The 27,509-nt window shown below is 39.7% G+C and overlaps 1 protein-coding gene across 4 annotated transcripts in view; it reads right to left on the bottom strand.

Annotated features, from left to right (window-relative positions):
• Window positions 1-27,509, bottom strand: part of Dnm3 (dynamin 3) — a 473,687-nt gene that overhangs the window by 263,145 nt on the left and 183,033 nt on the right. For 3 of the 4 annotated variants that reach the window (XM_035445648.1, XM_027417220.2, XM_027417221.2), the window contains exons 12-13: window positions 18,715-18,785; window positions 6,292-6,343 (exon numbers count right to left, since the gene is read on the bottom strand). In XM_035445648.1, coding sequence (XP_035301539.1) covers window positions 6,292-6,343; window positions 18,715-18,785 — 123 coding nt within the window. Of the gene's footprint in view, window positions 1-5,435; window positions 5,466-6,291; window positions 6,344-18,714; window positions 18,786-27,509 lie in introns of all 4 variants that reach the window. The other variant, XM_027417219.2, reaches the window with a different exon arrangement.

Here is a 27,509-nt window from a genome sequence, read left to right as displayed (position 1 = left end):
AGACTAGCCATTTGAGCAAGAAACCGCTCTTGCCTGGACTGTTTCACAGTATGCTGTACAAACTGGACATGCAGGACCCACAGGAAACTGTTAAACTTGCTAAAACAAAATGGGACAGTCCTTCAGGGTTCCTCCTTCATGGAACAGTCTGCCAGACATCCTACAGGACACAGAGAAAAATGACTGACAAACTGCCAATATAGGTGGACAGTTTTAAATTTCCTGCTTCACTCAGAAGTTTGCCAGACACACTATGGCCTATGGGCTGAAGATGGATGCTCCAACATTACAGGGAAACTTTGGGTGACTGTCCAGGCAGCACAATGTCTCTGTCAATTCTAGAGTTTATATACTATCCTTCTGCAGTCTTTGATGGAGCTAAAGACAGATAGTTATGGTTATGGTTTTTCTTAGTTATTATAAAAGATAAGTTACATATAAGACTTTAGACTCACAAAGATAGGATATGTAACAGGATATTTTCTATAAATTTTGCCAAATGCTAATAGACTAACTATAGTTCTTACTTGGTAACTGTTTTGTTATATATATATAATTCTACTATGTTAAAGTTAAAACCCTTCTTTTATTTAAACAGAAAAGAGGAAATGATGGGGGATGTCCTTCTGCATATACATTTCTCCTATTGGTTGATGAATAAAACACAGTTTGGCCAATAGCCAGTTGAGGAAGGAAGATAGGCAGGGCTAAGAGATGAGGAGAATTCTGGGAAAGGTAAGCAGAGAGGACACCATGTAGGCCACAAAGAAGTAACAGCTCCAGGCATTCTCTGGTAAGCCAAGACTTCATGAAAATACATAGGTTTATAGAAATGGGTTAATAATTAAGACAGAGATAGCCAATAAGAACCCCTACCCACTGGGGTTAATATGTAACAAGGAATTCATGATTTGATAACTGCATTAGGTAACTGGATGTGTATGCTTAATATTCTTGGAATGGTGTATCTTTTACCTGATCCTTCCTCAGTCTCAGCTTCCTGTCTGCCACAATGAGCAACTCAACTTAGCTATGATGTATCACCACAATGTTCTGGCTCAGGACAGTGGAAAACAATGAAGCCAGGAAAGCATGGACTGAAACCATGAGTCAAAGTAATACTTGTTTCCTTAAGTTGTTTCTCTTGAGCATCTTGTCACAGTGACAAAAGTCTTCATGTTAAGAGCATGGCAGTCATCTTGCTGACCTCTTGGGGCTGACATGGAGCACTGAATTAGGCTTTAATTGTAACACACTGCTAAGATTCTGAGTTTGTTAGCTACTTGGTTAATGTCTCCTAGTTTATACAAAGTTCAAACCACTCACAGTAAGCAGTGCATTGCCACAAGTCCTGTCTCTGCAAACCTGCAACACAGCTTTTCTCTTGAATTTCTATACTGACTCTGGAGAAATCTCAGCTCATAACGGTTCAACTTTATGTATCTCCAGCTTTATGTCAGCTTACAACTATAGACTAGAAGAGCAATCCTTAAGCCCAGTAGGGATGCTGATATCACCAGGTCTCAGACGATGCCTAGCACTGCCTACCATCTGACATCTTCCCCTGGGCTTCCTGTGGTCCTCCAAACACCTACTGCCATCAGTTATTCTTCCTTGGAATGTTCTCTCCATGACAGGAACTAGGTTACAATGATTGCCAGCCCCCTAGCTGAAGATGGAGTGAATATAGAGTGGTCTTTGTAGGCTTCTCCTCGATGTTGTCTTCCATTCTGCTCCTCTCCAGGTTGTCCAAGCTTTCTTACCACCTCTTGATCTTTTTTTTCAGTTCCCCATGTGTTCCAATTCTTTCTCCATCTCCTTTGAACCCTATATTTCTTTCTATGTTGTCACCCTTTGCAGCTAATCTCATCACTCCCATGACTTTGATAACTACTTTATATAGTGACAAGTATAAAACATATATCCCTCCTTTCTACATGAATTCTGAACCCCAAGCCATAACAACATCTCCAATAGGCACAAGCAACTCCTAACTTCTTTTTCTACCCCCACTAATGTGCTCTGTTTCTTGCCTTACCTTTGTCAGTAGATGTCCTCATCCATAATCCTGGAAGGGCAACTCACCCTTCTAGTTACTATTCATAACCACTCCTAAAAATGATTTGAATCTTTTCCCTCCTCTATATGCTTCCTGGTAGCAATATTTCATTTTTAACAAGTTACTTCAAAAACATCATTAATTCTTGGATTTGTACTTGTACTCTTAGAAACCATTGTCTATACTTTCCTGATGTAAATCAGTTGGTATCCCTTCCCTACTGGAAACCTACCAGCAGCTCTCCTGTACCTTTGAAGAAGGTCTCTGTCTCTTCTTGGAGACATACCAACTCAATCTCCCACTGGTGTGCTCTCTCTGGCTTCCCATGTTATAAATCTATACTCACACTCAATGAGGCCATCACTCTTTGAGTCTGCATCTAAATCTAACCTTCTCTGTTTCTTTCCTGTGCCCAAATCAGAAGTCTGGGAGCAATGGAGTCTTGAGCCCTCATCACAGTGCTTGTGAAATTCTTCCTGTTTAATCAAGTTCTTAAATTTATCAGCATCTCCACTGACTCAGAAATATCCATAATCTCTTATCCAAAACAACCAAGCGTCTCCTCTTTCTGTCTTGCCTTCTCTTTACAGCCTCCCTCCATTCCACAATCAGCAGGATGCTTCTAAAATGTTCGTGTGACTGTGCTTAAAAACTCTGTCTCTTCTCAGCAAACAACAGAACTTTGATGGAACTCTAATCCTCATAATAGCAGACAAAATGTCATAAGAAAAACCTGAACAATAAAATGAGACAGTGTGAGGCTCTGAGGAGGGAGGGCAATCAGACATAAGGGTCAGGGCGAAGCTAGCCTCTTGCTGAATTGGTATTGCTGAGTGAGCAGAAGTATCTAGAATTTAGTAGTGTGCGTACTGCTTACTTACCAACATCCCCAACTGTACTGTGAGTACATCTTACTGCTCTAAACATTGCCACAGGTTTTTAGCACATTGGAGATTTTAAATGCAGGTCTGATGAGTGCAGAGATGGCTGAAGCTTCCATTTAAATTGTGCAAAAGCCCAACTTTATACAAATTGCATGATTATAATTTTTCGTGTTCCATGTTGGCATTCATTTGTAGGCCTACTAAAATTTCAAGGCAGACAAAAATGAGTGGGGTAGGATTGATCCTGTGTTGTTTCTGTTGTATAGTTTTTACCAAATTTGCCTCATACCCTGGAGCCCTGAGAGGACAGCAGAATTGATGTACATGTGAGAGACACTGTGGGACCATTCAGCTTTATCATACATGCAGAAGCAGTTGGAAGGATGGGATCTAAGGTCCCTGGCTCTGTACCTTTTCAGAGGAAAATTATTTTTCTACAAATCCAAACAGACATAAAAGACCGAGATTCATAAATAAAACAACTTTATGTTGTGATAGTGTACCTCTGCTAAGCAGACAAAGTATCAAAGATCCTCTTGAATATACCCTCTTGTGTTATAAATGGCTGGATTTGGTTCTGGAAAATTATTGAGATTCATAAGCTAATAGTTGCAAATTGAGATTATGCTTTTAATTTACAGCAAAGTCTGCCTTAAACACGAAGGCTTCCTACTTCCCTTTAGCCTGTCTGCTGTGCTTACTAACTTCTTTCACTACATGAAGAGGCTATGCTGGACAACAGGGTGCTACCTCTGATCCCACAAGAACGCGGGGTCCTTCGTGACACAACATATGTATTGTTTTCCTAAAACTTTAGAAATAAAATAATTCTGGCTTTCACGACTTGCATAGCTCCAAGAGTTTGGAGTACTATTTTCTGACATGCACCTAATTCTGTTCTGCTGGGTTACAACACCTCTATGGTGTGTGGGATTTGACGTTCTTGGCAAAAGTGAACTCACTGAAACACAGCTATGATCTTAGCATTTACAGAGCCTTTAATTGAGAGCAATCCCAAGCTCCCTCTCAAATCTAATATAAACCAGGCGCCTGTGCCGTCACACCATTGCATTTCCTAGCTGTAGCTTCTGACCTGTGGAAACTTTTTTTTTTTTTACACAGAGCTTCTCTGTGTACCCCTGGCCATCTTGGAACTTAATATGGAGACCAGGCTGGCCTCTGCCTCCCAAGTGCTGGGATTAAAGGCATGAACCACCACCACCCGGGAAAGAAACTTTTATAGGCATATAAACCCATGCCACATGAAGCCACAATCTAGACATTGTGGGCATTGGAATAATTTGTTATAGATAATTCCAAACACTTCATTATCCTCATCTTATAACTTCTATAGTTTTCTCATACATCATACATTTTGTCTGTAAGTCCCAAGGAGCATGTGCCTTCTTCAAGCCAGGATCCTACTCTTTCTAGGCTATGTGAATATCTTGCACTTGGATGTGGAAGCATCCTTAACCATATTACTTCTGACTGTCCCAATCAGCCTGTAAGATTCACTTTTTGATTCATCCTGTATCCCAGTTGGACTGAAGCTCATTATGTAGCTCAGGCTGGCCTTGAACTTGTGACAATACTCTTGTCTTCTCCTCCTGAAAGCCTTCCCACATAATTTTACCGAGATGTATTCTATTCTTCCCAATGCATATCTGAGCTAACTTGGGATCATGTTGGAAAACGTCCCATGGCTACTAAGGGTATAATCAAAATTGAATACCTAGATCCAAAGGTTGTATTTTTCCTAAGGGGCAAATAACTAACCCATGTGTCAATCTCATTCTCGACCTGTGCAGTTGGGAGAACAAGCCTGTTTCCTTCACAGTACAAATGAGACACAGTTTCTTTCCAAATCCTTCTGGACTCATTTGATCACACCGTTATACTTCTGTAGAATGTAGAGAGACTATCTAATATTAAAAGATTCAATGCTGCAGCCATATTAAAAAACAATGTAATTTTGCTTTAAGATTTTTATTCTTAAAAAATACAGTTAATTGGTATTGGGTAAGCTTACAGATAAATATATTAATATCAGATAATCAGTGTCCACCCACCTTTTAGAAGCATCGTGTACATTTATTGAAAACATTATTATACAGGAAAAGAGGAAGGCTTATTTCTCAGAACAATAAAGTGGAAAAGGATAGAAAGGGAGACTGTTAATGACTTTAATAGTGTTAAAACCCATTAAAATTAGAGAAATATCAAAACACCCACCGGTTAAGGGTTTACTATTACAGCATGTAGGGTTTACTAGTTCATACCTTTCAGTCACAGCAAGTTATTAGCAGTGAAGGATAACCCTCCGAAGAGGAGTTTTATTTCGGTGATAGGGGGTTAAGAACAAGACAACCTAAGTTTAAAAAAAAAAATTAGTAGCAAGCGCTAGTTGAGTTAATCAGTTAAAGACAAACTGTGCCCTTGGGAAGCTAAATAAAAAAGCAACAGTAAAGCTTACAGAACTTAGCTCGTACAATTTGCCTTGAAGGCGGAAGATTGGTTCCCTGAAATAGCAAAGAATTATATGCTTTAGTTCAGAAAAAAAAGTTTTAAGATAAAGTCTGTTATTACCTCTTCTCCTTTCAAAACAATGGGAAAAAAGTCATCTAGAGCAGAGGTTTCAATTTGTTCAATAATTGTACCTCTGTGTTTTAAAAAAAAAAGAAAGCTTTTAAAAAATCATCATTGTTTTGACTTGAAAAGAAATAACAATACAAATATTCATTATCACATAAAACATAGAAGAAACAGCAAACTGCCGGAGTTAATACAATCTCTGCAGAGCGCTATTAGTCAGACAGCAGGTCAGCCCCAAGAGTCAAAAAACTCAAGTGATCAGATCACCTTAGCAATTAACATGGTCATCGACCAATAGAAATTTGGCATGGCAGAGGTTAAATCCAATGCTGCCTTCTTTCTGAGCTGTCCCTTCACTGTTACCAAGCTGTGCAAATGTGTGAACTAGCCAGCCGCACCCGGAAGCCCATGCAACTACTCACCATATTTTTAAACTTGAACTGCCTCGGATTCAATGTTAGATTAAGTTTGGTGGGAACAGAAGCAAGCAAAAGAGGACACAAAGAGTCTAATACAAAATGCACAGCAAGTAGCAGGAGTTACTTAAAGTGAGGCGGTAGGGTTAACTGCAAAAATAGCCAAAACAAAGTGCAAGGTTTGCTCCAAAAACTTTAAAAGCAAAAATAAAACAAAAAGCTTTATCTTAAGCAAAAACTACAGGTGATTAATTGGCATTTAAAAACTTGTCAGTCAAGCAGTCTAGTTCCAATGCTTTGGAGCATGCATGCACTGGGTCTCTTACATGGTTCCTACCTGATTTCCAATTGTGCTTTTCTTGTGAACCTGACTGCTCCTCTGCTGAGCACTGAGAAAAGCAAAGGAGAGCAGCGCTGAAGAAATGCAAGAAGTGTTTTTTTTTTTTTTCCTGAACAAGCAACAGATTCAAAAATACATTACATACTTTAAAAACTCAAGGCAGAAGTAATAGCAACAACCCAGGTCCATCTAATTCTGGAAGACAAACAACCCAGTGGGATTTCTCACCGCAAGTAGCAAGCAGCCACAAACATTATAATAACCCCATGTGGGAAAAAACTACATTAATAACAATGGGTCAATTTGTTGGTAGTAGGGGGATCTTCCTGTAGTATGCAAAATAACGGGATTGGGTATCAAATTAATGCTTATGGAGTATATACCATTTTCTATGACATATGCATTATTTTTCTGCTCAGTACCCTCTACTTCCATCAGCGCTGTTCTATTCAAAAGCCAAAGCCAAAGTCCTTGCTATAGATTTCCAGGTCCTATTCAACTTATGCCCACTCTCTGCTACTTTGATACACATCCTCTTCTCTTCGACCCACTCACTGGTGAAACCCCATCACTGTGGCCTCTGCCAGAGCCACCCATCATAGCCTTACACTAGAGTCTTCATGCTCGCTTACTGCTCTAAAGATAGTTCCCCTATACTTCTGCAAGACTCCTAATGTCTCTCCCAGTGTTAGCCCAAATTGCTTTTCAGTGAATCCTAAGTTGACCACTATTTTAAAGTGGGTCCATGCTTTCCTTCAGGAGCCCCCTCCCCATGCCCTCCTCTTTCTCATTGTGACCTTCCAACCTGCTGTAGTTTGTTTTGTGTCTGTTTATCCACACACACCCTTCTACATCATACTGGAAACACCCTGCAAGAGAAGCTTTATGTCTGCTTTGCTTAATGCTCTATCCCCAGGGCTTATGGAGGACCTGTCACAAACTTGGCAGCAGAAGGTATCTATTGAATGAAAAATTCCATGAGGCCGGCATCGTCACCCTCCCCTCTCCACAGTGAGCCAGAGAAAGGGTAAAATTCAGTTATCACTCTTAACAACTTAGCCCCAGAGCCTACAATAGTAAGTATGATGTTATTCTAGCTCTCAGAAGAATGAAGGCTTCTTCTCGGTGGACCTATAGATCTGTCATAAGAAAACACAACTCATCTTGGGTATTCTGGCAAGACTAGCAATGCTGTAGTCTTTGTTAGTTCATCTAAAGTTTATAGTAGCTGTTTCAGAGAACAGTGGAATGATCTGAAAGAAAGAAGAGGTAGACTAAAGCCATAAGCTGTCTGTTTAAAGCGATTGGATGTTATGGTTTGGTCGCAAGATAGAAATCAAACCCCCACTTAGAGCAGTTGTTCAGAACAGCAGCTTTTTGTAATCTCCCGTGATGTATTTAAGCTGCTTGCCTCCACTCAAACCCCTAAAAACAACACACAGCACTCAGCTGAGGCTGGGCAGGGTGGGCAGCGAAAGCTGACACTACATTTTTGGTCACTGGAGATATTTTGTGTGTATTTTTGTTTTTCATTACTAATTTACTAATTTCAGTTTCTTTCTTGTCTTTGGCTTAGTTTTATAATTTTTAGCTAGATGCCCAATTCCCTTCATTTCTTTTCAACCATTCCTTTGAGGAACTTCAGCCCACAGTTTTCATGGTTTTGTAAGCAAGGATGTAAAAGAGGACTTGATTCTGTCTGTTACCAGGATCGAATGCACCTACACTGCCCTCTGGCTGCCCACCAAGCCTGGCACACTGGGTATCTCAAATACTACTCCCTCTGAGCTTCAGTCTCTCCCTCCTACATTGTCTCTCCAAAGTCACCTTCCCAGAGCCTCCGGCTTGTCTCTCTTCTAGGAGTAAACAGGAAAATGTCTACTGCAATGTGAGTGTGCCTTGGTTGTGGCCATCTTCCAATATACAATTTTGTTTTAAGGGGACTCATCCTTAACAGACCTCTAATTAGTGTAATCACTTTGAAACTACGGCAGACCCAGGAGCGAGCATTTTTTATAAATTCATGTGGACTTTATGTTATGTATAGATTCCCTTAAAATAACACAGAGGAAAAAAGCAGAACCCAACCGTGGGCAGAACCTGATCCTGTTGGACCATACTTTCTAAGTGCCAAAGTATGAAGGTGTGAATTGTCAGGGGTGTAGGTGACTTTGACTGAGGAGGAAGGTGGGCTGAAGGAGGTGTTTCTTAGGTTCAGGGTTTTGTCTGTGTGGGTGGTAAGTTTTGGTTTCCACTTGGGGTTTTCTGCAGTGTTAAGAGATGGAACCGAAGACCTCCTATGTGTTAGGCAAGGACACTTCCACTGACATACGCGCATGGCCTTCTTAGGCTCTTTCTACATCCAAACTTCTTGAGATGCAGCATTCCTCTCAGAGCTTGGTAGTAATATTAGATAAAGGGCATTTCCACAAACAGGGTTTCTGTAGGGAATAATGCATGTTTGTGATCCTCCACTTACACAGTCGCATAGAAAAAACAGATTTATTTTATGAGTCAATCTAAAATACTACACTTAGAATAAACACTATCATTACTTGTACCTAACGAATACATTTTTTTCAGCGACTGCCCCCATAAATTCAAACATATGGCTGGTAATTATGTACTTAGGTTGACACAGTTGTTCCATAAGTAATAAAAAGTAAGCTATTTAATTAAAATCCAGCCATTATCATAACTCTTGGTAACTTAATTACTGAATTATTTAAGAATGTGTTCATGATAAAACATGGGAAGCATTTGAGTTAATTTGAATTCTTGGATATAGATTTTTAACTGTTAGCTATTTTATAAAATATGCTCATATATAGTATTTTAATTTGATATAAATAAAAAATTTTAGTGCAGCAACCTTGAAAAAGAAGTAGACATGAATAAGATATGGTTCTTTTAACCTAAAATATTAATTCAACTGGAGAACATATATGTGTGTTTTATATATATATGTGTTTTATATGTAATACTTTTATGCATATATGTAATAAGTATTATACATAATACATGTGTTATATATAATTACATATATGTGTGTTATATATTGTGTATAATATTTATTACATATATATACATACAAAACAGCAAATAAAGGATAAGCTTTATTAAAACAAACAAGAGGATTATTAGAAAGAAAAGATATTCCTGTTTTCAGATTTTCGATAAAATTACCTTAGCTTTTATTATGTCTATGAATGTTTGTTGCTAATTCTATAATTCTTCAATTATGCACAAGTTGCTGTGCAAGGTTTTGCCTGATACTCCAGCATAAAACTACATTGAGCTTATTGCATTTATGCTTGAGAAATGATTTCTAAAAGTAAATAAAAAGAAATTAAATTTTATAAAAATTATGAGTACATTAGAAGCCATCCAAACAAAAAGAAAGCTACAATCTCACTTCTTCCCTTCTATCCTCCTTGGTGTGCAACGCAAAAACAAAAGTATCAGGACAAGTGTGCCCAGGAGGTGTGTGACTACTTATTGACTAAGTCCTATACATAGTGATGTCTTGCAACATTCAGAAACAAAGCGCATTATTCCAGTCTGCTGTTCTGAGACTTTTATAGCAAACTTGAAATATAAATTTTAACACAAGAAGACATACATCCACTGTATCCCACAAGAAATGTGTTAGCAAAGCATGGGGGAATGAGAATTCAGGGAAACTACAAATAAAACTTCTATAGTATAATCAAGGACTCAGTTTGTAAATGACCTTAAAATCCTTCTAGATCAATAACTATATGTTGGGGCTCAGTTACAGAGAACTTGGCCATCAAAGAACAGCTGATAGCATTCAGTGTTTCTAGGCCAAAAAATAGTATAACCAAAGACTCGTTTGTATAAATACTACTTTGCAAAAATGGGCACTATCGACTCTGAAGCCAGGAAGAGAGGAAGCAGCCAGTTAAATCCAGCTTCTTCAGATGTTGGAGTCCTCCTCGGTGTTCAAAGTCAAATCAAGTTCAATTCATGAATTCTGCCTTCTGAGAAGCTTCCACTTCCCTCTCCTTGCCATGAGCCCCCAAAGCCTTCAGTTTGTGCCCATACTGTATAAACAGGCGAGCGTTACAGGCAGGCGTGTATTGCCTCTCCAATACTACTTCTAACTACTTCTAACACTTCTACCATTGGTAGTATGAAACACAGAATTTATGATAGTTTCTTAAATACATTTTAAAAGATTTATTTGTTTATTGTTTGTTTGTTTGTTTGTTTGGGGAGGCATGTGCTGTCCATGTGTGGCAGTCAGAAGACAATCTGAAGGAGTCATTTCTCTCTTTTAATTACATGGTCCCAGGTATTGAACTTGGGTTGTTAGGCTTGGCAGTTAGCACCTTTTCCTACAGAGCCATCTCTCCAGCTTCTTAAGAAATATTTTTGGGATTTTGTTTTTAGGTCATGGCTATGTATAATTGGACTATCAAAGTTTAGCTGCAAAAGAGATTCAAATGCTTGGAAGAAACATAGTGCAGACATGTGGTAAAGCAACAATAATGTTTATTCGGGGACTACAAAATGCTCAAACTTGCTGGAATATAAAGTTGCTAGACAGACTAGAGAGGGCTGATGACAGTGTAACAAGCTGTAGATAAAAGTAGAAGACAGAGATAGAAGGCTTTGGGAACTTTGCTACTTAATTCGGACTTTATCCTGAAAGTCATGGAGAACCCCAGAAAGGATGAAAAAGACCAAGACAGGAGGCAGGGAGACTGCTGTAGTGACCCAATTAACAACAACAAAAAAATACCTTTGGTAAAGCAGTGATGACAGAAGCAAGTAGTCAAACTCAGAAACGTAGCATGGAGATAAAACCAGATCAACTTGATAAGGATGGAGAGAGGTAGATAGAGAATAAGCAGCGCAGAGTGACATCAGATTCCCAGTTTGAGCAACTGAAAGTTCCCATTCACAGAGAAGGGGAACAGGGGAAGAAGTGCCTGGAAATGCACTCAGGGGATGCTGAGTTGAGGCTCCTCTTGGCCATGTAAGCAGAATGTGCAGGAGAACCTGAACATCATGCATAGTTCAGGAAAAAGATCCCAGACTGCAGGTCTGGGTTCAGAGTCTTCCGAGAAAGGTGGTAACTGAACATCAGAGCCAGTGAGTTTGGTCAGGCATAGTGCATTGAACAACAAAGGAAGCAATCTAGGGAAGAAATAAAGCAGTTGATGGACAGCCCCCAAAGATGGTTAAAAGAGAAAGGCTGGAGTAGGAAGGGGAAAACCAGAAAAGAATATGTAGAAGGGGCAGATCACTGAAGCAAGGGAGCAGAGGGAGTACTCGATGGTGTCAAATGACAGGCTCAGAATTGTCCATTGTTAAAAGCAGTCATAATAGAGTGATGTGGCAGGGACCAGACTGTAGGGGGTTAAAAATGGAAAGCTAAAGGAGAAAGAAGAGGAGAAGGTACACAGACTCTTAAGTCAACTTAAAGGGGCTCATGTGCGGTGAGGAAATGGAGAACTCATGAAACACATGGGCTCTGAAGCTAAAGTCAGGACATGCATGTAGCCGTGGCCTGTTTTCTTTTGAAGAAATGGGCATGGAAATAGAAGAAACTTCAGCAATGCATAGACTAGTGGGTGGAGAAGAGGAAGGAGAGAACCTTTCTCTATAGTCTAATGGCAGGCCTTAGGCTCATTTAGAGGTAACTAAGAGACCAAATTTCTCTTTTCCTCCTATAGCAACCACTATAGGATACCACCAAGGCATCAGTAAAGTAGGGCTCACCAATGAAGGATGCCATGCCAGTAGCTGAATTCAGTGTATGTAAAGCTAGGATATCCAATTCAGTACCCGGTGGGCGGGTGTGGCAATTAAATTTAAACTTTAATTTTTTATTAGCTATTTCACTAGCACATGTCAACTGCTCAATAGCCACATGGAGCAATAGCAACTGTAGTGATCAGCATGCTCTAAGTATGTCTGGCATTTCTAAGCTTGTTGGGCACATTGCTGTGTGGTGAAGAAGCTCAATCAGGGTGTTCTTTCATGTTACCCCCAAAAGTTAAGATTACTCCTGAGAGGCCCAGCAGTACAACTTACCATATTTAGGTCTGGGTCCATCCAATCAGACTGAATCAAATGGAGTGAAGGGTTTCTAAAGTACCTCCAGTAAGTTTCTAGATAAATATGTATGAAAATCTTACAGGACGGGGTGGGGGGCATGGGAGGGATGAAAAAAGGGTCACTAATTCCTAAGATTCATGACAGAATTCTTAAAAATAACAGAGTTGGTGTGGGGTGCCCAGACCCAATTGATGCATCTACAACACAGCTCCTACAACACATCTAAGACTTGGGGGAAATGGCAGAAGCCCAGACACATCGAGGACAGGTGTGGAATAACCAAAGGACCAGGACACCTGGTCTAGACAGTGTTTTCTAGACATGACAGAAAAGCATCACCCATGAAATCTCAACACATTTGCCTGAATAAGACCTACATGATGAGAACACCAGTTGACATGCTAACGACATGAATGAGAGCAAACTCACAGGACCCCAACCCTAGATGAAGAGTTAATCAATGGCTGATGAAAGAAAGGAAATCATTGTTTCTGAGAATAATCACCCTGACGAGTCCCAAACTGGCCGATCCTACCACAGGAAGTGGTGGAAAGGAGAGAGGGAGGGGTGGAAATGATACACAGTAGTCTTATGAAATTCTCAAAAGTGTAAAAATTTGAATTAAAAAATAGACTTAAAACTGAAGATCCACTTATCTTTAAAATGATGATTGGAACATGGGACTTTATAACTCACTTGAATGGGTGATTTTTTAATTAAAAAATGATTTATTTTAGGGGATTATAGTGTAATTGTATCATTTTCCCTTCCCTTTCCTCCCTCCAAGCCCACCTATATACCCCTCCTTGCTTTCTTTCAAACTCGTGAGTTCTGTTTTAATTAATCGTTGTCACATGCATATATGTGTTTGCATGTGTGTGTATATGTGTATGTGCACATATACATCCCTAAATACAGCCTGCTCAGTTGTATATTGTTACTTGTATGTATGTTTTCAGGGCTGACCATTTGGTATTGGATAACCAGTGGGTGTGCTTTTCTCTGGGGAAGACTGCTTTTCCCACTCTCGGCATTCTTTATGCTAAAGTGGCCAATTGATACTTTGCATGCTTTCCACGTTGCTCAAACTTGAGTTCTACCTGATAACTAACCCAGTCAGTGACCAGATATTCAAACACTTTATTACTCAGCCTTCATGTGAGTCCCCCAAAAAGCTGTTATGCCCTGATAGCTGAGTGTGGGGCGCAGGAAAGAGGACACCTTGTGTAAAGAGGAAACAAGGAACATCATTATTCTAGAGGTTGATTTTGTTATAGGGAAACATAAAAGAAAAGGAAGGGTCCTGCTGGCTCTGGCATTTAATGGAAGGTTTAAACTCACTGTCTTTGATAAATGGCAACAGAGGCATTCCACAGGATCAGGAAAGAGACACGGTGCATGTCACAACCCCCAGCATTTTCATGGTGCTCACATAACAAGATCTGAAGTAAGCTCCCTGTATCATTTCAAGTGTGAGAAAACAGGTGTTCGGATCTCCTCAGCAGACGAAAAACTAAACTGACCTTGGGGTCTGAGGCTTATAGTGGGGTGATGTGACTTTACCAGGCCATGTCTGGAGCTTTGTTCTTCTTAAATCACTAATCGCATAAATCTCAGGGACTCAGGAGGCAATTTGTGTCCAAGAGTGAATGCCAGAAGGGCACGAGAATTTGAACTTTCACTTCCCAAGTCGTTCAGCTAAAGTGTCTGCCCTATGTTCCAACAGGTGACTACAGAGAATGCAGGGGAATGAACTAATGAGCACCTGGCCCAGTTCTGGTTTGCTCAGGTAGCAAAGACTGGGTAGATCACCTAAAAAAAATAGAATTTAGGAGATGCTTTTTTTCAATGAGGAAGAAGAACAAATTAAATCTCATTTAAGTCATGAAGAAAGTTGACATTTTCATCTGAAATGTTGAAGTTTTAGGTTCAGAAATTATATTGTTATAGTTGAAATAGCAATCTTTTAGAAGAGAGGAAATACCAAAGCCAGCCTTCAGCAGAACTTACTGAGGCTTTTTGCACACAGCATATATCTTATGGCCTGTGTTTACCAGACATCTGTGAGGTTGAAAGGGAGTCCCTCAGACTCAGTAGAGAATGGATTCTGTAGCACAAAGAACCCTGAGATGTCCTGAACACTACTCCAAAAATAAAGATTCGGTTCATCTAATTCTAGTATGTGCTCTTCCATGAAAAAACAAAAACAAAAACAAAAGCAAAAAACATTTAAAACAAAAGTCAACGCCATTGCAAACATTACATGTACCTACTTAACGCCACCATCCCACAAACCTGAGAGCTGGTACACAATTGTGGCAACTCACTAAAACTCTTATGAACCAAGAGTCTATTTTCTTCAATGCTAGACCTTCATTTTCTATCTTTGGAACTAAGAAATACTTACATAATTGTCTTCAAATATGGCTTGACTTTTCTTCCTGGATGGAAACAGCATTCCTGCCAACTTTAAAATTTATAGCTACAACCATATTTTTTTAATTTTTAAAAGCACAGAAAATACCACAATCCTTCAAAGTGATTTTGAAATGAACATTTCTTCATCTTCATAATTACTCCACGTCACACTGAAATGTACTCAGCATACAAATGGAAAGAACATTTACCTTTGATTCCTAGTGCAAAACATTATCTTTGATGGGTTACTAGAAAATGAGGGGCAGAATAAAGAGGCTAAATTCGATCAATATAAGCTGCGCGCATATATTGAAACAGCACACTGAGAGTCATTAATATGTACAGTTAATACATATTAATGAAAATTTAAGTATTGTCTTTGGGATAATTAAATTAGCAACTAAAAATATTCTAGGGGCAATCATATGTAAGTTATTATAAATTTTAATACACAGTAAAATGGTGGGGATGAGGGAGATAGTTCAGTGGGTAGGAGTGTTTGCTATGCAAGCATGGAAGCTTCAATTCAAATCCTCAGCCCTCAATCAAAAACCCACTCACGGCTGTAGGTGCTGGTAACCCTAGCATTAGGAGTTGACAACAGATGCATCCCTGGAATTCAGTGGCCACTAGCCTAGCCTAAATGGTGAGCTTCTAGTTCGGAGACCCTATCGTAAAAGGAGCAAAGCATATAATGATAGAAGACAACCAACATCCTCCTCTGGCCTTGCATATGTGTGCATAGGTACATGACCTACAGACACACACACACACACACACACACACACACACTATGCACCACATATATACATACACACATGTACTACATACCACACAAAAACACATACACACACATAAAAAAAGAAGTGTGAGTCTTGTGATCAAGTTCTTTTGTTTTTATGTATAGAAAGGGAAGAAAGAAAGGAAGGAGAGGGGAATGAGGCAGACAGGAAAGTAAAGGGAGGGGAGATAGAGACACACACAGAGAGAGAGAGAGAGAGAGAGAGAGAGAGAGAGACAGAGAGAGAGAGACAGAGACAGAGACAGAGACAGAGACAGAGAAACAGAGACTAACCCTAACAGACTACACCATGGTTTTCTAACACAGGTCCAACTAGTTTCTAATTTCATTGATTTTTCTTCTGACAATTCTCAGAGGAACATGAAACAGGGATTATTCCTTGTTCTGTTTGTTAAAACAGTAAACAAAAAATGACCCAGCCGCTGGCACCCAGACCCATTCTTTAAAAGAAAGTTTGGGAGAAGAGAAGCTCCCAATTTTCTAGGAAAGTTTTAACAGCACTTTTTCTCCCTAAAAGTAATAAAGTCCATCTCACTGGAAAATGGGAGCTGTCTCCTGGACCTGAGAGAGATGGTGTCAAAGGGTGTGTCTAAAAGTCCTACATTTGATTTTTTTTATTTGAAAACATAAAAATCAATATAATAATATAGCCCTACAGCCTCTGGGGCAAAAAAAAATACTGAAATTTATTATAAAAAGGAATAAACTCTAACCTTTCAAAAGAAAGAAAACAAAAGAACCAGAGAGGGGTAGATAGACAGACAGGCAGACAGAGAGAAAGACAGGTAGATATTGACCTGGGACTAAGGAGTACAGCTAGACAGGGTTTCACACACTGGTGAAGCATAGGCAGAAGATCAAGAGTTCAAGGCCAACCTTAGCTACATAAAGCTAAAGGCTAGCTTGGTTGTACCATGAAATCCTGTCTCAGGAAAAAAAATAAGAGTGTTTAGTAATTCGAGGCCAGCCTGGTCTCCAGAGAGAGTTCCAGGATAGGCTCCAAAGCTACACAGAGAAACCCTGTCTTGAAAAAAAACAAAATAAAAATAAAAATAAAAAAATAAAAGAGTGTTCAGTAAAATTTAAATCGTAACAATGGTTTTGTGATACATTTAAGCCTTGAATCTTTCCAAAAGGCATTGGGCTTTTGCTCCATCTCCTTGGCTTGGGGTGTGCCTCGAGGAAGCACAGTAGCATCCCTTTCACTTTTGACACATTGCTTATACACATAGACGCCATAGGTTTATAAGATCCTAACTGGAGTTTACCCATCATAAAAATCAACCTTGAAGGCGGCATTCCTGTTGTTTCTAATGACGTAAAGCTAATTTCATCTTTTAAACTCCTCAAGAAGCCAGTGAGACAAACAAAGAGCTTGCCATTTTAAGGTCTTACATACCTGTCACTTACAAGACAACTTTCTGAAAGGCAGATCATAATTTCTGTGTCTTTATTTCTCCTCTACAGAAACTAGAATAGAACTGCCTGGAGTTCATTGACTGTAGGGAGAACTGGAAGAAATTCTCGGGTCTCCTTCAAGACCAAGGAGGAAGAGACACAAGTTGAAGGCTGAGTGATTTTGCAGAGCTAAATGAACAGAAAATGGGGAAGACCATAGGACCAAGAGGGAAAGGACAGGTCTACATGAAAAGCTCATGTAACCGATGCCTATCCGGAGAGAGGAGTGGTCAATGTAGCTGAAAGGACAGCTGGGAAAGGAAACATGTTTATCACAGAACCCTGAGTTCACCCATGGCATACTGATAGGAATGGCCAGGAAACACTAACGCTCCTCTCAACAGTAAGGGCCACTGGACAAAAAACTAGACTGTTACCATTACTTCAGCCATGAAAGCTACATCCTCAATCAGATGAGATGGTTTTCTTTGGGTAATCAGGATTCCTCTGCCTAAAACATGCCTATAAATCTCTTGGGCCACTATTTAGTTTAGATCTCATAGTCTTCATATGTTTCTTCCAAGTCTGGGTATAATAAAATAAATAGAGTTGATATTTTGGTGTGTCTGATTTTCCTTGTCCCTGTTCTTGAGCATACACTCCATGTGAAAGCACATCAGCTCTTCTATTTTATATCTAATATAAAATAGGCACTATTTTGTACTCTTTAGATTGTAACAACTTGCTTGCCATGTTAGAGCTAGGTTCACAATTCTTCAAACATACAAATACTGGTACCATTAACAATCAAGAAAAATTAGTGAATTCAGAATCTTAAGATGCAACATAATGAATAATTATTTGTATACATGACCTGTGAAGAATAGTAATATATAAACAAGTGTATATAAGTCATATACATTCTATAAAAAGGAGTATGTTAGCCAGGCGTTGGTGGCACACACCTTTAATCCCAGCATGTGGGAGGCAGAGGCAGGAGGATCTCTGTGAGTTCGAGGCCAGCCTGGTCTACAGAGCGAGTGCCAGGATAGGCTACACAGAGAAACCCTGTCTCGAAAAACAAAAAACAAACAAAAAAAAGTATGTTATCCCAACAGATGACATCTAAGTTTTAAAAAGATGTTGTTGTTTTATGGCTTCCTCACTCTGGTGTAGAGAAGTCTAAACAGCTTAGTATTCTGAATCTTATGAGTTGTTTGTTTGAATTTTATTTATATCTCTTTATTTATGCCTTTTGAAACAAGCTCTCACCCCTTAGCTTAAGCTGGCTAGAATTCAGTTCACAACAACCTGGCTGACTTAGCCTCCCAACTGCTAAGATTACAAGTGGTAACCACCACACCCACCTGGTATTAATCTGATATCTCAAATTAATTGAAGAAAGCACATTATCCTGAATTACAATGTGCAACTATTATCGTTCCTCTATGGGAGTTTGAGTATAAACTGAAGATCATTTCCAAAAATATGAGTATTGAAGACACATGACTTTGTATGCTGTACAAGAAACCCAACTACCATCTTTACCAGGAGAATAATAAAGTTCCCTGCTCCATGACTATGGGGCTCTTGGTATTAGCCTTACCCCAGACTGTCCCGTCAAAAGGTGATAGAGCTGTAGGAGAAATGAATAATGTATGTTTTATAAAACAGCAGTAGGAATGCATATAACAATCAGTTGTCTCACGTACTTTGCAAAGCCGATGAAGTCTTCATGGTTGGTGTTAATGTAAGAGACTTGGATGTCAATCAATAGCAGGACCTAGAAGACAAAGAGAATCAGTGTCATGACAATCCATCTTCAAAATTCTCAAATGTTAAATTCAATAATTGCCCATGTTATTTCTTGGTATTTGGTTTTTAAAGTAATTTTTATTAGAATAACAAATAGTTTTCCTTGCTTGGAGTCCTTTGCACTCTAAATTTGTAAATTAAAATCCTACATGGTGGGTAAGTATGAGTATCACATAAAGAGGATAGCATTGTAGTTCACAGACATAAGAACTGCTTGCTGTCATAGCCCAAAACCTAGAATTATTTCGTTCCTCTATAGCAAAGGCCATGCTCTAAGGAAAGGCAAGGATATATAAGCAATATCACCCCTTGGTTTTCTTCATTTTTTCCATCCTTTTCTTTTAAGTGCCCTCTAGGTAACAAAAATATTTCATCTATCAACTCAGAAATAGAATACATAAATACAGAACCTGCTTCAGATGAGTGACATTCATTTTTCTGACTAAAACTTCAGCCAAAGATCAGTTAAAACAACATCTCAACAAAGGATGCTTCCCTAGCATTTCTACCTGAATCACTGGTCATTACAGTCTACCACTGCACAGTGTCTCATTATTGTGCAGCACTAGTACCTGACCTGGAGGAGATTTGACATATTCTGCACAGAGCTCCCTCTTAGGTGCCTTGCAAGTGTCCAGGGCCTAGACTAGTGTGTTGAACAACTAGTGAGATTTATGAAGAAATGGATTGAACACATGTCCGAGGTAACACAAAAATATTTTCACTGTTAGATGTTTATAAACCACATGTCAGAGATATGGAAAGCCTCTTTGTGGGAAAATGTTCAGTGGGGAACTGAGGGACCTGAGTGAGGCAACAAGGGAGTAGAGCAAGCAGAAATTGCCAGAGAGGGGCTTTATTCTGGAGATCCTCAAATAGGAACTTCTCTAACTGCTTCTTGGTGACAAGCAAAAAAAAAAAAAAAAAGAAAAAAAGAAAAAAGAAAAGAAAAGAAAAGAAAAAAAAGAATCCCCTGCCTGGTCTACATTTTCATTTTGACCCCTTATTTAGTAAAGGAAGAGGGAGAAGAAGAGGAAGAAGAGGGGAGGAGAAATGTCTCATGTAGTCCTGGCTAGCCTTAAACTCACTGTTTACGTGGGGGGGGGGGATCTTTGAACCTTCTGCCTCCATCTCTGGTGCTGAGGATAAAACATGGGGTTTTTTGCATTCTGGGTAATCACTCTACCAGCTAGGATGCTTTTAAGAGTCACAGAGAGTGTTTTTACCCTATGTATCTTCACTGACGGCTCATTATGGAGAACCAGTGTCATCACAACAGCCAATAGACACAATGCTCTTTACATCACTCCCAGGTGGGTGTCTCCTTGGTAATACCTTCCCTAATTCTCACCACTCCTTCCCTTACTCATCATAACTTAATTATATACACAGGCATCATACTATACCATAGCACTGTGTGTGTGTGTGTGTGTGTGTGTGTGTGTGTGTGTGTGTGTGTGTGTGTGTGTGTGTGTTTACCACAAATGTAATGGATAATTTGCATCATTTTTTTTGTTTGGTGATCATCTCAACATAGGCAGGTACAGTCTACAGTCATACCCACCCTAATTGCATCCAATCTCATCAGAAGCACGGGCAATATTTGTCTTATTCCTCATCTTATCCTCAGAACCAAGCATGATATGTAAAATATATGGCCAGTAAATGTTTGTGGCTTTAATTTTTTAAAATATCATGCTAAAACAATGGTCTCTTTTAAAGTGAGCCATTTCTTCCCATTTAATTAGTGAGTGTCCAGCGATAATTGTTTCTCACTGGTACCCAGAACCATGGGATCTGAGGATTTACTTTCATGACTAATCTGAACTGGTCAGTGACCATATCTCACTGAGAATCACCAAGGGACCTGTCAAAACACAGATGAAAAAGATCACCCTGGTCTACTCTACTATTAAAAGAAATTAAGCCAAGGCATGGGAACTATTAGGGTAGAAACATCATATATTCATTAAAAAAACCCTTCATATAGATACAAATTTGGTTTTATCTCTTGAAAGATACTGAGGAATTGCTGTTATTAATTTACCTATAGTATTGTCTCTACTCTCCCATCAATCAAGCCAGATACTTGTAAACATTATATTCCTAGATTCATTTGCCAAGATTCCATACCTATAGAATATAATGGTTAAGTACAAATAAATTGTTCTAGCATAAAGAGCAAAATAGCCTCCTGACTGCCAATGCAACCCACAGCTATTATGAGTACCCTGGACACAGACACACATTAACTTGGACTGCAGTGTAGGAAAACAGTGAAAAAAATAAAGTCTATGGCTGTTCTCATTCATATTCCTGGAAATTGGGAGTCTGTGTTCACCCTAGGAAAACAGCCAGGTTGCATGTGGGGGTTGAAAAAGAAAACAGTAAATTTTTCCCTCATCTTTTCACTTTCTCAGAGTTTCTTCCAGTCTTACCCAGTCACTAAATATTTAGTTGAAGAAAAATAAATGTAGCACTTGTAGCAGCAGTCTCTCACAAAACTACTTTTTAAACATGTAATTAGAAACACAGAAACATCTAGAAGAATAGCTGGTACATATGATATTCTAAAAACCTTTTCTACCCTCAATATTTCCTGAGCAGGGGTGATTAATAATTTTTTTAAAAAAAGAAAGCAAATGATATAAATGTCCCAAAGTATTTCAGAGACATGGAGAGTTGAGAAATGGGCCAATCTCTGATGAGATGTATCAAAAATACAAGACTCAAGACAGCACATAGTCCAGAATTCAAATGGAACATCTCTCCAAAATGACATGATTACATTTCCAAAACACATTTTTCTCCCATGCTACACTGATCCAAACCAGGAGTGACCACAAGCTTCTAGAGGCATCGAATGACTGTCAGGCCCTGGGATCATTACTTTCAAAGGAAGACCTAAAAGTAGACATATGGTTGAGTGGCTAGAGGCACTTGCTGTGTTATCATGAAAACTGGAATTTGGATCCCAGTACTGATAATAAGATGGGAATCTAAAATATCCTGTAACCCCAGCTTCAAGAGAGAGCATAGACAGAGGGAATCACTGGAGCTTGTTGGCTTCCAGCCTAGCCAAGAAAGCATTAGCCCAGTAGTTTTCAGTCTTCCTGCTGAGACCCTTTAAAACAATTCCTTATGTTGTAGTGACCCACAATCATAAAGTTATTTTTATTGCTTTTCATAACTGTAATTTTGCCACTATTATGAATTGTAAAGTAAATATTTTTGGAGATAGAAGTTTGCCAAAGGGGTTGAGACAGGTTGAGAACTACTGCATTAGCCTCATATTCAGAGAGAGACTCTGCCTCAAAATAACAAGTGGAGAGTGATACATAAGAACACCCAGTGCTCTCCTCTGGTCTCTGTGCATGGGCAGAAGTTCATGTACTTGTACACACACACACACACACACACACACACACACACACACACACACACACACACACACACACACGTATACATACTCTCACACACATACACACATGTAAACACTTTTAAAAAGAGAGGGAGGTACCTATCCAATCTCTAACCCCCCACTTGGAGAATGGATTAATCAGTACATCAAAGACAAAGAAGGAAGTCTTCTTCTGAAGTCAGGAAAGGCCATCATTTCCCATTTCCACTGTGCCCCAGGGAATGAATACCAGCTCAGGTTAATGCTATAGTTTTAATCTGAAAAGTTCCCCCATAGGTTCATGTATTCAATGCTTTGTCCCATCTCATGATGTTACTGGGGAAATTCTGGAACGTTGCTGTAAAGCCTAGCTGGCAGAAGTCACTAGGGGTGGGCCCATGAAAGTTATAGCCTGCCCTGGTTCCAATTTCACTCCTTGCTCCCTGGTTTGTCAGCTTGTGAACAGATCTGTCACATGCTCCTGCCACCATGAACTGTGATGTTTCCTCATATCTTCCCACCATAATGAACCGAAACCCTTTGAAACTGTTAATCAGCGTAAGTATTTCCTCCTTAGGTTGTTTATCTCAGATATTGTCGTCACAGCAATGCCAAAGTAAATAATACCAAATGGTTGTACTAAAGAAGTATGGTTGTTGTGACTCAGCTGACCATGTAGTTCCTGGACCTTTGGGGCTGGTTTATGAGAGGAATTTGAAAATCTAGGAACATGGGTTAGAGAAACCCTAGAATGTCTCACTTGTACAATTATAATATTCTATCAAAGAATTTGTCTATGTTTGGCCTATTGAAAATTTTAAGGCTGGATTCAAAAGTAAAGGACCAGTTAGGAAACTTCAAGATGGCATAGAATTCAGGCAAGCAGTATGTTTACTGCTGGCTGTTTTTCGTAAGATTCACAGTAAGAATCAGGAACAAAAAGCAAAATATGTGGGGAAATGCTGTTAGGGAAGGAAATTAGCTTATTTGCATTGTCAAGATAAAGAGCTGTAGCTTTTAAAGAATTTAGGACAACTAAAGAAAATCCAAGCCCTTTGCACAAGATAACAGGAGTTCTTCAAGAATATTTCAGGCATTGAACAGATCCTACCCATTATAGACCCCAGGTGTAAAACTTCAAACCCACTTAAAAGACTTCCCCTGGATAAGCAAGTGCCCCCAGAGCACCCTGCTCACAAAGGACCACATATGAAAGTGCATCCCAGGTTTAGCACCTAGGCAATCAGAAGTCACCACAACCACAGCCAAAGAGGGCCTGACTACTGTTCAGACAGAGAGTACGACTTGGCTTTATCCATGAAGTACATGTTTTGAGACATGCAGAACACAAGACTTATGGGGTCATGGAGGCTTCCACTAACACTCTGAGGAAAAGCTCATGAGACCAAGCAACATGTACCAGGGTCAGATTCCTTGCAGGAATACCCTAATATAACAGAAAGTCATGAGCATGATGAGTGAGTTGCAGTGGGAACTGCAGGATGTTGGAGATACCAGGAATGTGGATCAGTTGTCCAACATTTGGAATTTGCAGAGACAATGAATAGAGTCAGCCCAAGAGAGAAGCTAATGTGTACCAAAAATAGTAAGACCATGAGGACAGTGCTGCCTGAGCCCGTTAGAGAATAGATGATGCCGTTATAGTCCCTAGATGCTGGAAATAGAGATTCAGGTATTTTCCTCTTCTGGCTTTTAGTCTTGGTTTAGTCCAATTTTTCCTTACTGCCCTCTCTGTCCCTGATATTTTACTGTGTATTAGGAGTAGCTTTCTTTTATTTTTTTTTCAGAAGTTCACAGCTAAGAGACTGCCACGAGTCTTAGTAGAGACTGTGATTTAGACTTTCAATCAATGTTAGAATATGAAGACTTCAGAAGGCTCAAGGTTTGATCAAGTGGACTTTTCATTACAAGTCACAAGCCTCTGATGGTATGGGTATAGTGTTGCAGCTTGAATTTGAAATGTCTCCCTGGCTTATGTTTTCATGCTTGTTCACCACATGATGGTCGTATTGTGGAAGACTGAACTTTAGGAGGTGGATCCTAGCTGGAAGAAGTATGTCATTAGGGGACAGTCGTTGAAGGCTATAATGACTTGTTGTACAGAACTATCCTCTGAGCCGAACTGCTGCATTGTCAGGATTTATTATTTTTCTCTCCATTTTTTATTTAAATTAGAAACAAGGTTATTTTATATGTCAATCTCAGTTCCCTCTGCCTCCCCTCCTCCCCTGTGCTCCCAACTAATGCCCTACATATCCCATACCCTTTCTGCTCCTCAGGGAGGGTGAGGCCTTCCATAGGGGGAGGGTCTTCAGAGTCTGCCATATCTTTTGGGATAGGGCCTAGGCCCACCCCCTTGTGTCTAGCCTCAGGGAGTATTCCTTTATGTGGAATGGGCTCCCAAAGTCTATTCCTATGCTAGGGATAAGTACTGATCTACTACAAAAGGCCCCATAGATTTCCGAGATCTCCTCACTGACACCCACGTTCCTGGGGTCTGGATCAGTCCCATGCTGGTTTCCCAGCTATCAATCTGGGAACCAAGAGTTTCCCCTTGTTCAGGTCAGCTGTTTCTGTGGTTTTCACCAGCCTGGTCTTGACCCCTTTGCTCATCACTCCTCCTTCTCTGCAACTGGGTTCCAGTTCAGTTCAGTGTTTAGCTGTAGGCGTCTGCTTCTACTTCCACCAGCTGCTGGGTGAAGGCTAGAGGATGGCATATAAGTCAGTCATCAATGTCATTATCATGGGAGGGCATTTAAGGTAGCCTCTCCTCTGTTGCTTACATTGTTAGTTGGTGTTATCATTGTAGATCTACAAACATTTCCCTAGTGCCTGATTTCTCTCTAAACCTATAATGGCTCACTCTATTATCGTATCTCTTATCTTGCTCTCCTCTGTTTTCCCCCCAACTCAAACTTCCTGTTCCTTCATGTCCTCCTCATTTAGGTGGTGCCTGATTACCAAAGATAATCAAAGCTGGATTTGTTGACTATTGGCATTCCCTCTTAGAAGGGGTTGAGGAGTCTCATGGGAACCCACTTATATATCCTCCCAACCCTCCCTAACAGGTATATGCAATTCTTCCCTAATTGCACATGGCTCTTCGGTCTCTGAGAAGGGCTAGAGGATGTATCTAGGAAAGGGATGAGGGAAGGGACAAAATCTATACATCCACGGAGGAGTCACCATCCATGCTAGGTATAGAGCTTCTATAGCAGCTGCTTTAAGGTCAGCCATTCTCCTACCTAAAACTACTCACCCATTACTCTGTAAGTGCGCCTAATATACTCACTGGTTCCACAGAGTGAACTTTGGTGGAAGTGCAGCTTGGTTTGTTATTGGGACTGGAGGAGGAAGGAATACAAAACAAAGCTTCCTTCCCTTGGGTTGTTTCTGTCAGATACTATGTTCATGGTGATGCAGAAGTAAATGACTAATGGGAACGAAATAATTCAGCAGGTAAAGACACTTGCAGCAAGCCTGATGACTTGAGCGTGACCTTTATAACCCACATAATGGAGAGAACTAATTTCACAGGTTGTCTTCTGACCTCCAAATATATATCATGATAAACACCAAACATATGTCATGACAAACATGAACCTAAACACACACACACACACACACACACACACACACACACACACACACACACACACACACACACGAGATAAATATTTTTAAAGTCTGCAACTAACTTACAAGATGTTACATAGAAAGTAAGAGTTAGAGCTTGGGTTGAAGTCCAGGCAGCCAAAGCTCAGAGGGCACTATAACAATTAGCACTCCAGGGGCACAATGAGTTAGCCTGGCATACTTCACAATTGTATAGGGATTTTACCTTGACTCAACCATAGTCTTTTTGAATTGTAATCCCAATGATTGCCACTGAGTAGCCCTAGACCACACCCACCCCCTTCATACAGCCCCCTTGGTGTGCTATAAATAGACAACATTATTAAGATCTAGGAGAGTTAGGACCTGATCCTGATCCCAGGACTGTGCCTGAATCTTCCATATTAGCATGACATAAAATAGGCATAATCCAGCCAGAAGTGATGCCTTTTGTCCTGGTCACTGTATAAACTTATGTCTTCTGATACAAATCCTGGGGCCCACCTTATGTTACTGTAAGCCAGGACCATGTTCATTTAGCAAGTTCAGTGTCAACCTAAGTCTGAGTAGCTGCTGATCTGTCTGCTTACTCTTCAGTTCAATGGCCCTTGGAGCTGGTTCTTGAACATTAGGACCTAGTTGTTCCAGATCAAATGCTAAAATGAAAATGTCATTTTAGCAAAACAAAAGAAAAATGAAATAATGAAAAAGTCAACATGAAAATGTCAACACCTGACCTATATAAGGTCATAATGATGGTAAAACAATATACCACTTTTCTCAATATTAGTTTTACCTAGTATCCTTGTGAGTTAAGTTTATATGCCATCATTCAAATATTACAGGATAAAAACACAAGTCTAAGCATCTTGTTTATTTAAGATCATACATACAGTTGGTTTTTTTTTTTTTTTTTGATACATGACCTAATATCACCTGGGGAAAAAAAGTCTCAATGAGGGATTGCATATATCAGGTTGGCCTGTGGCCATATCTGTAGGGAATTTTTTTCTTGGTTATTTGAGGTGGAAAGCCCCGCTCTGAGTGTGGGCATGTCATAGTCAGGGCCTTGATAAGATTAGTGTGAAACTGAGCAAGTAAGAGCCACACATTCCCTTCTCTCTGTTCTTCGCTGTGGGTGAAATAATCTGCTTCAAGTCCCTGACACCTTGAGTGTTCTGCAGTGATAGACGATAAAGTGGAAAGGTAAGCCAAAAGAAATCCCTTCTCTCATAAGCTGCCCTTTGTCAGGGTTATTTTATCACAGCAATGGAAATAAAACTAGCATAGGGTCTCATATAACCCAGCCTGGCCTTGAAATGGCTACATAACAGAGAATGAACTTGAATTCCTAATCCTCCCGCCTCTACTTCCTAAGTGCCACAATTATAGGATTTTATAGAACTGGGTTGTATTGGTCCAGCAGCAGCCAAAACGTTAGATGGGGAAAGGGGGCCTCTAGCTTGGGACTATATGTCTGGTTCCTGGCTTCATTTCACTGGCTTGTGAGTTAATGCTGGCTTAGTTACAATACCTCTTTTCTCTACTTTGGGCTGTTATCCAAGATTGTAAAAGCTGGAAAACAAATGGAAATTATAAATAGTGGGCAATTAATTTTCAAAGCACACTGATAAAAAAGTAGTAACAATAGGTCCT

Source organism: Cricetulus griseus, chromosome 5 (assembly GCF_003668045.3).
Source record: "Cricetulus griseus strain 17A/GY chromosome 5, alternate assembly CriGri-PICRH-1.0, whole genome shotgun sequence".
Lineage (NCBI taxonomy): Eukaryota > Metazoa > Chordata > Mammalia > Rodentia > Cricetidae > Cricetulus > Cricetulus griseus.
This window is presented reverse-complemented; position numbering and strand designations above follow the sequence as displayed.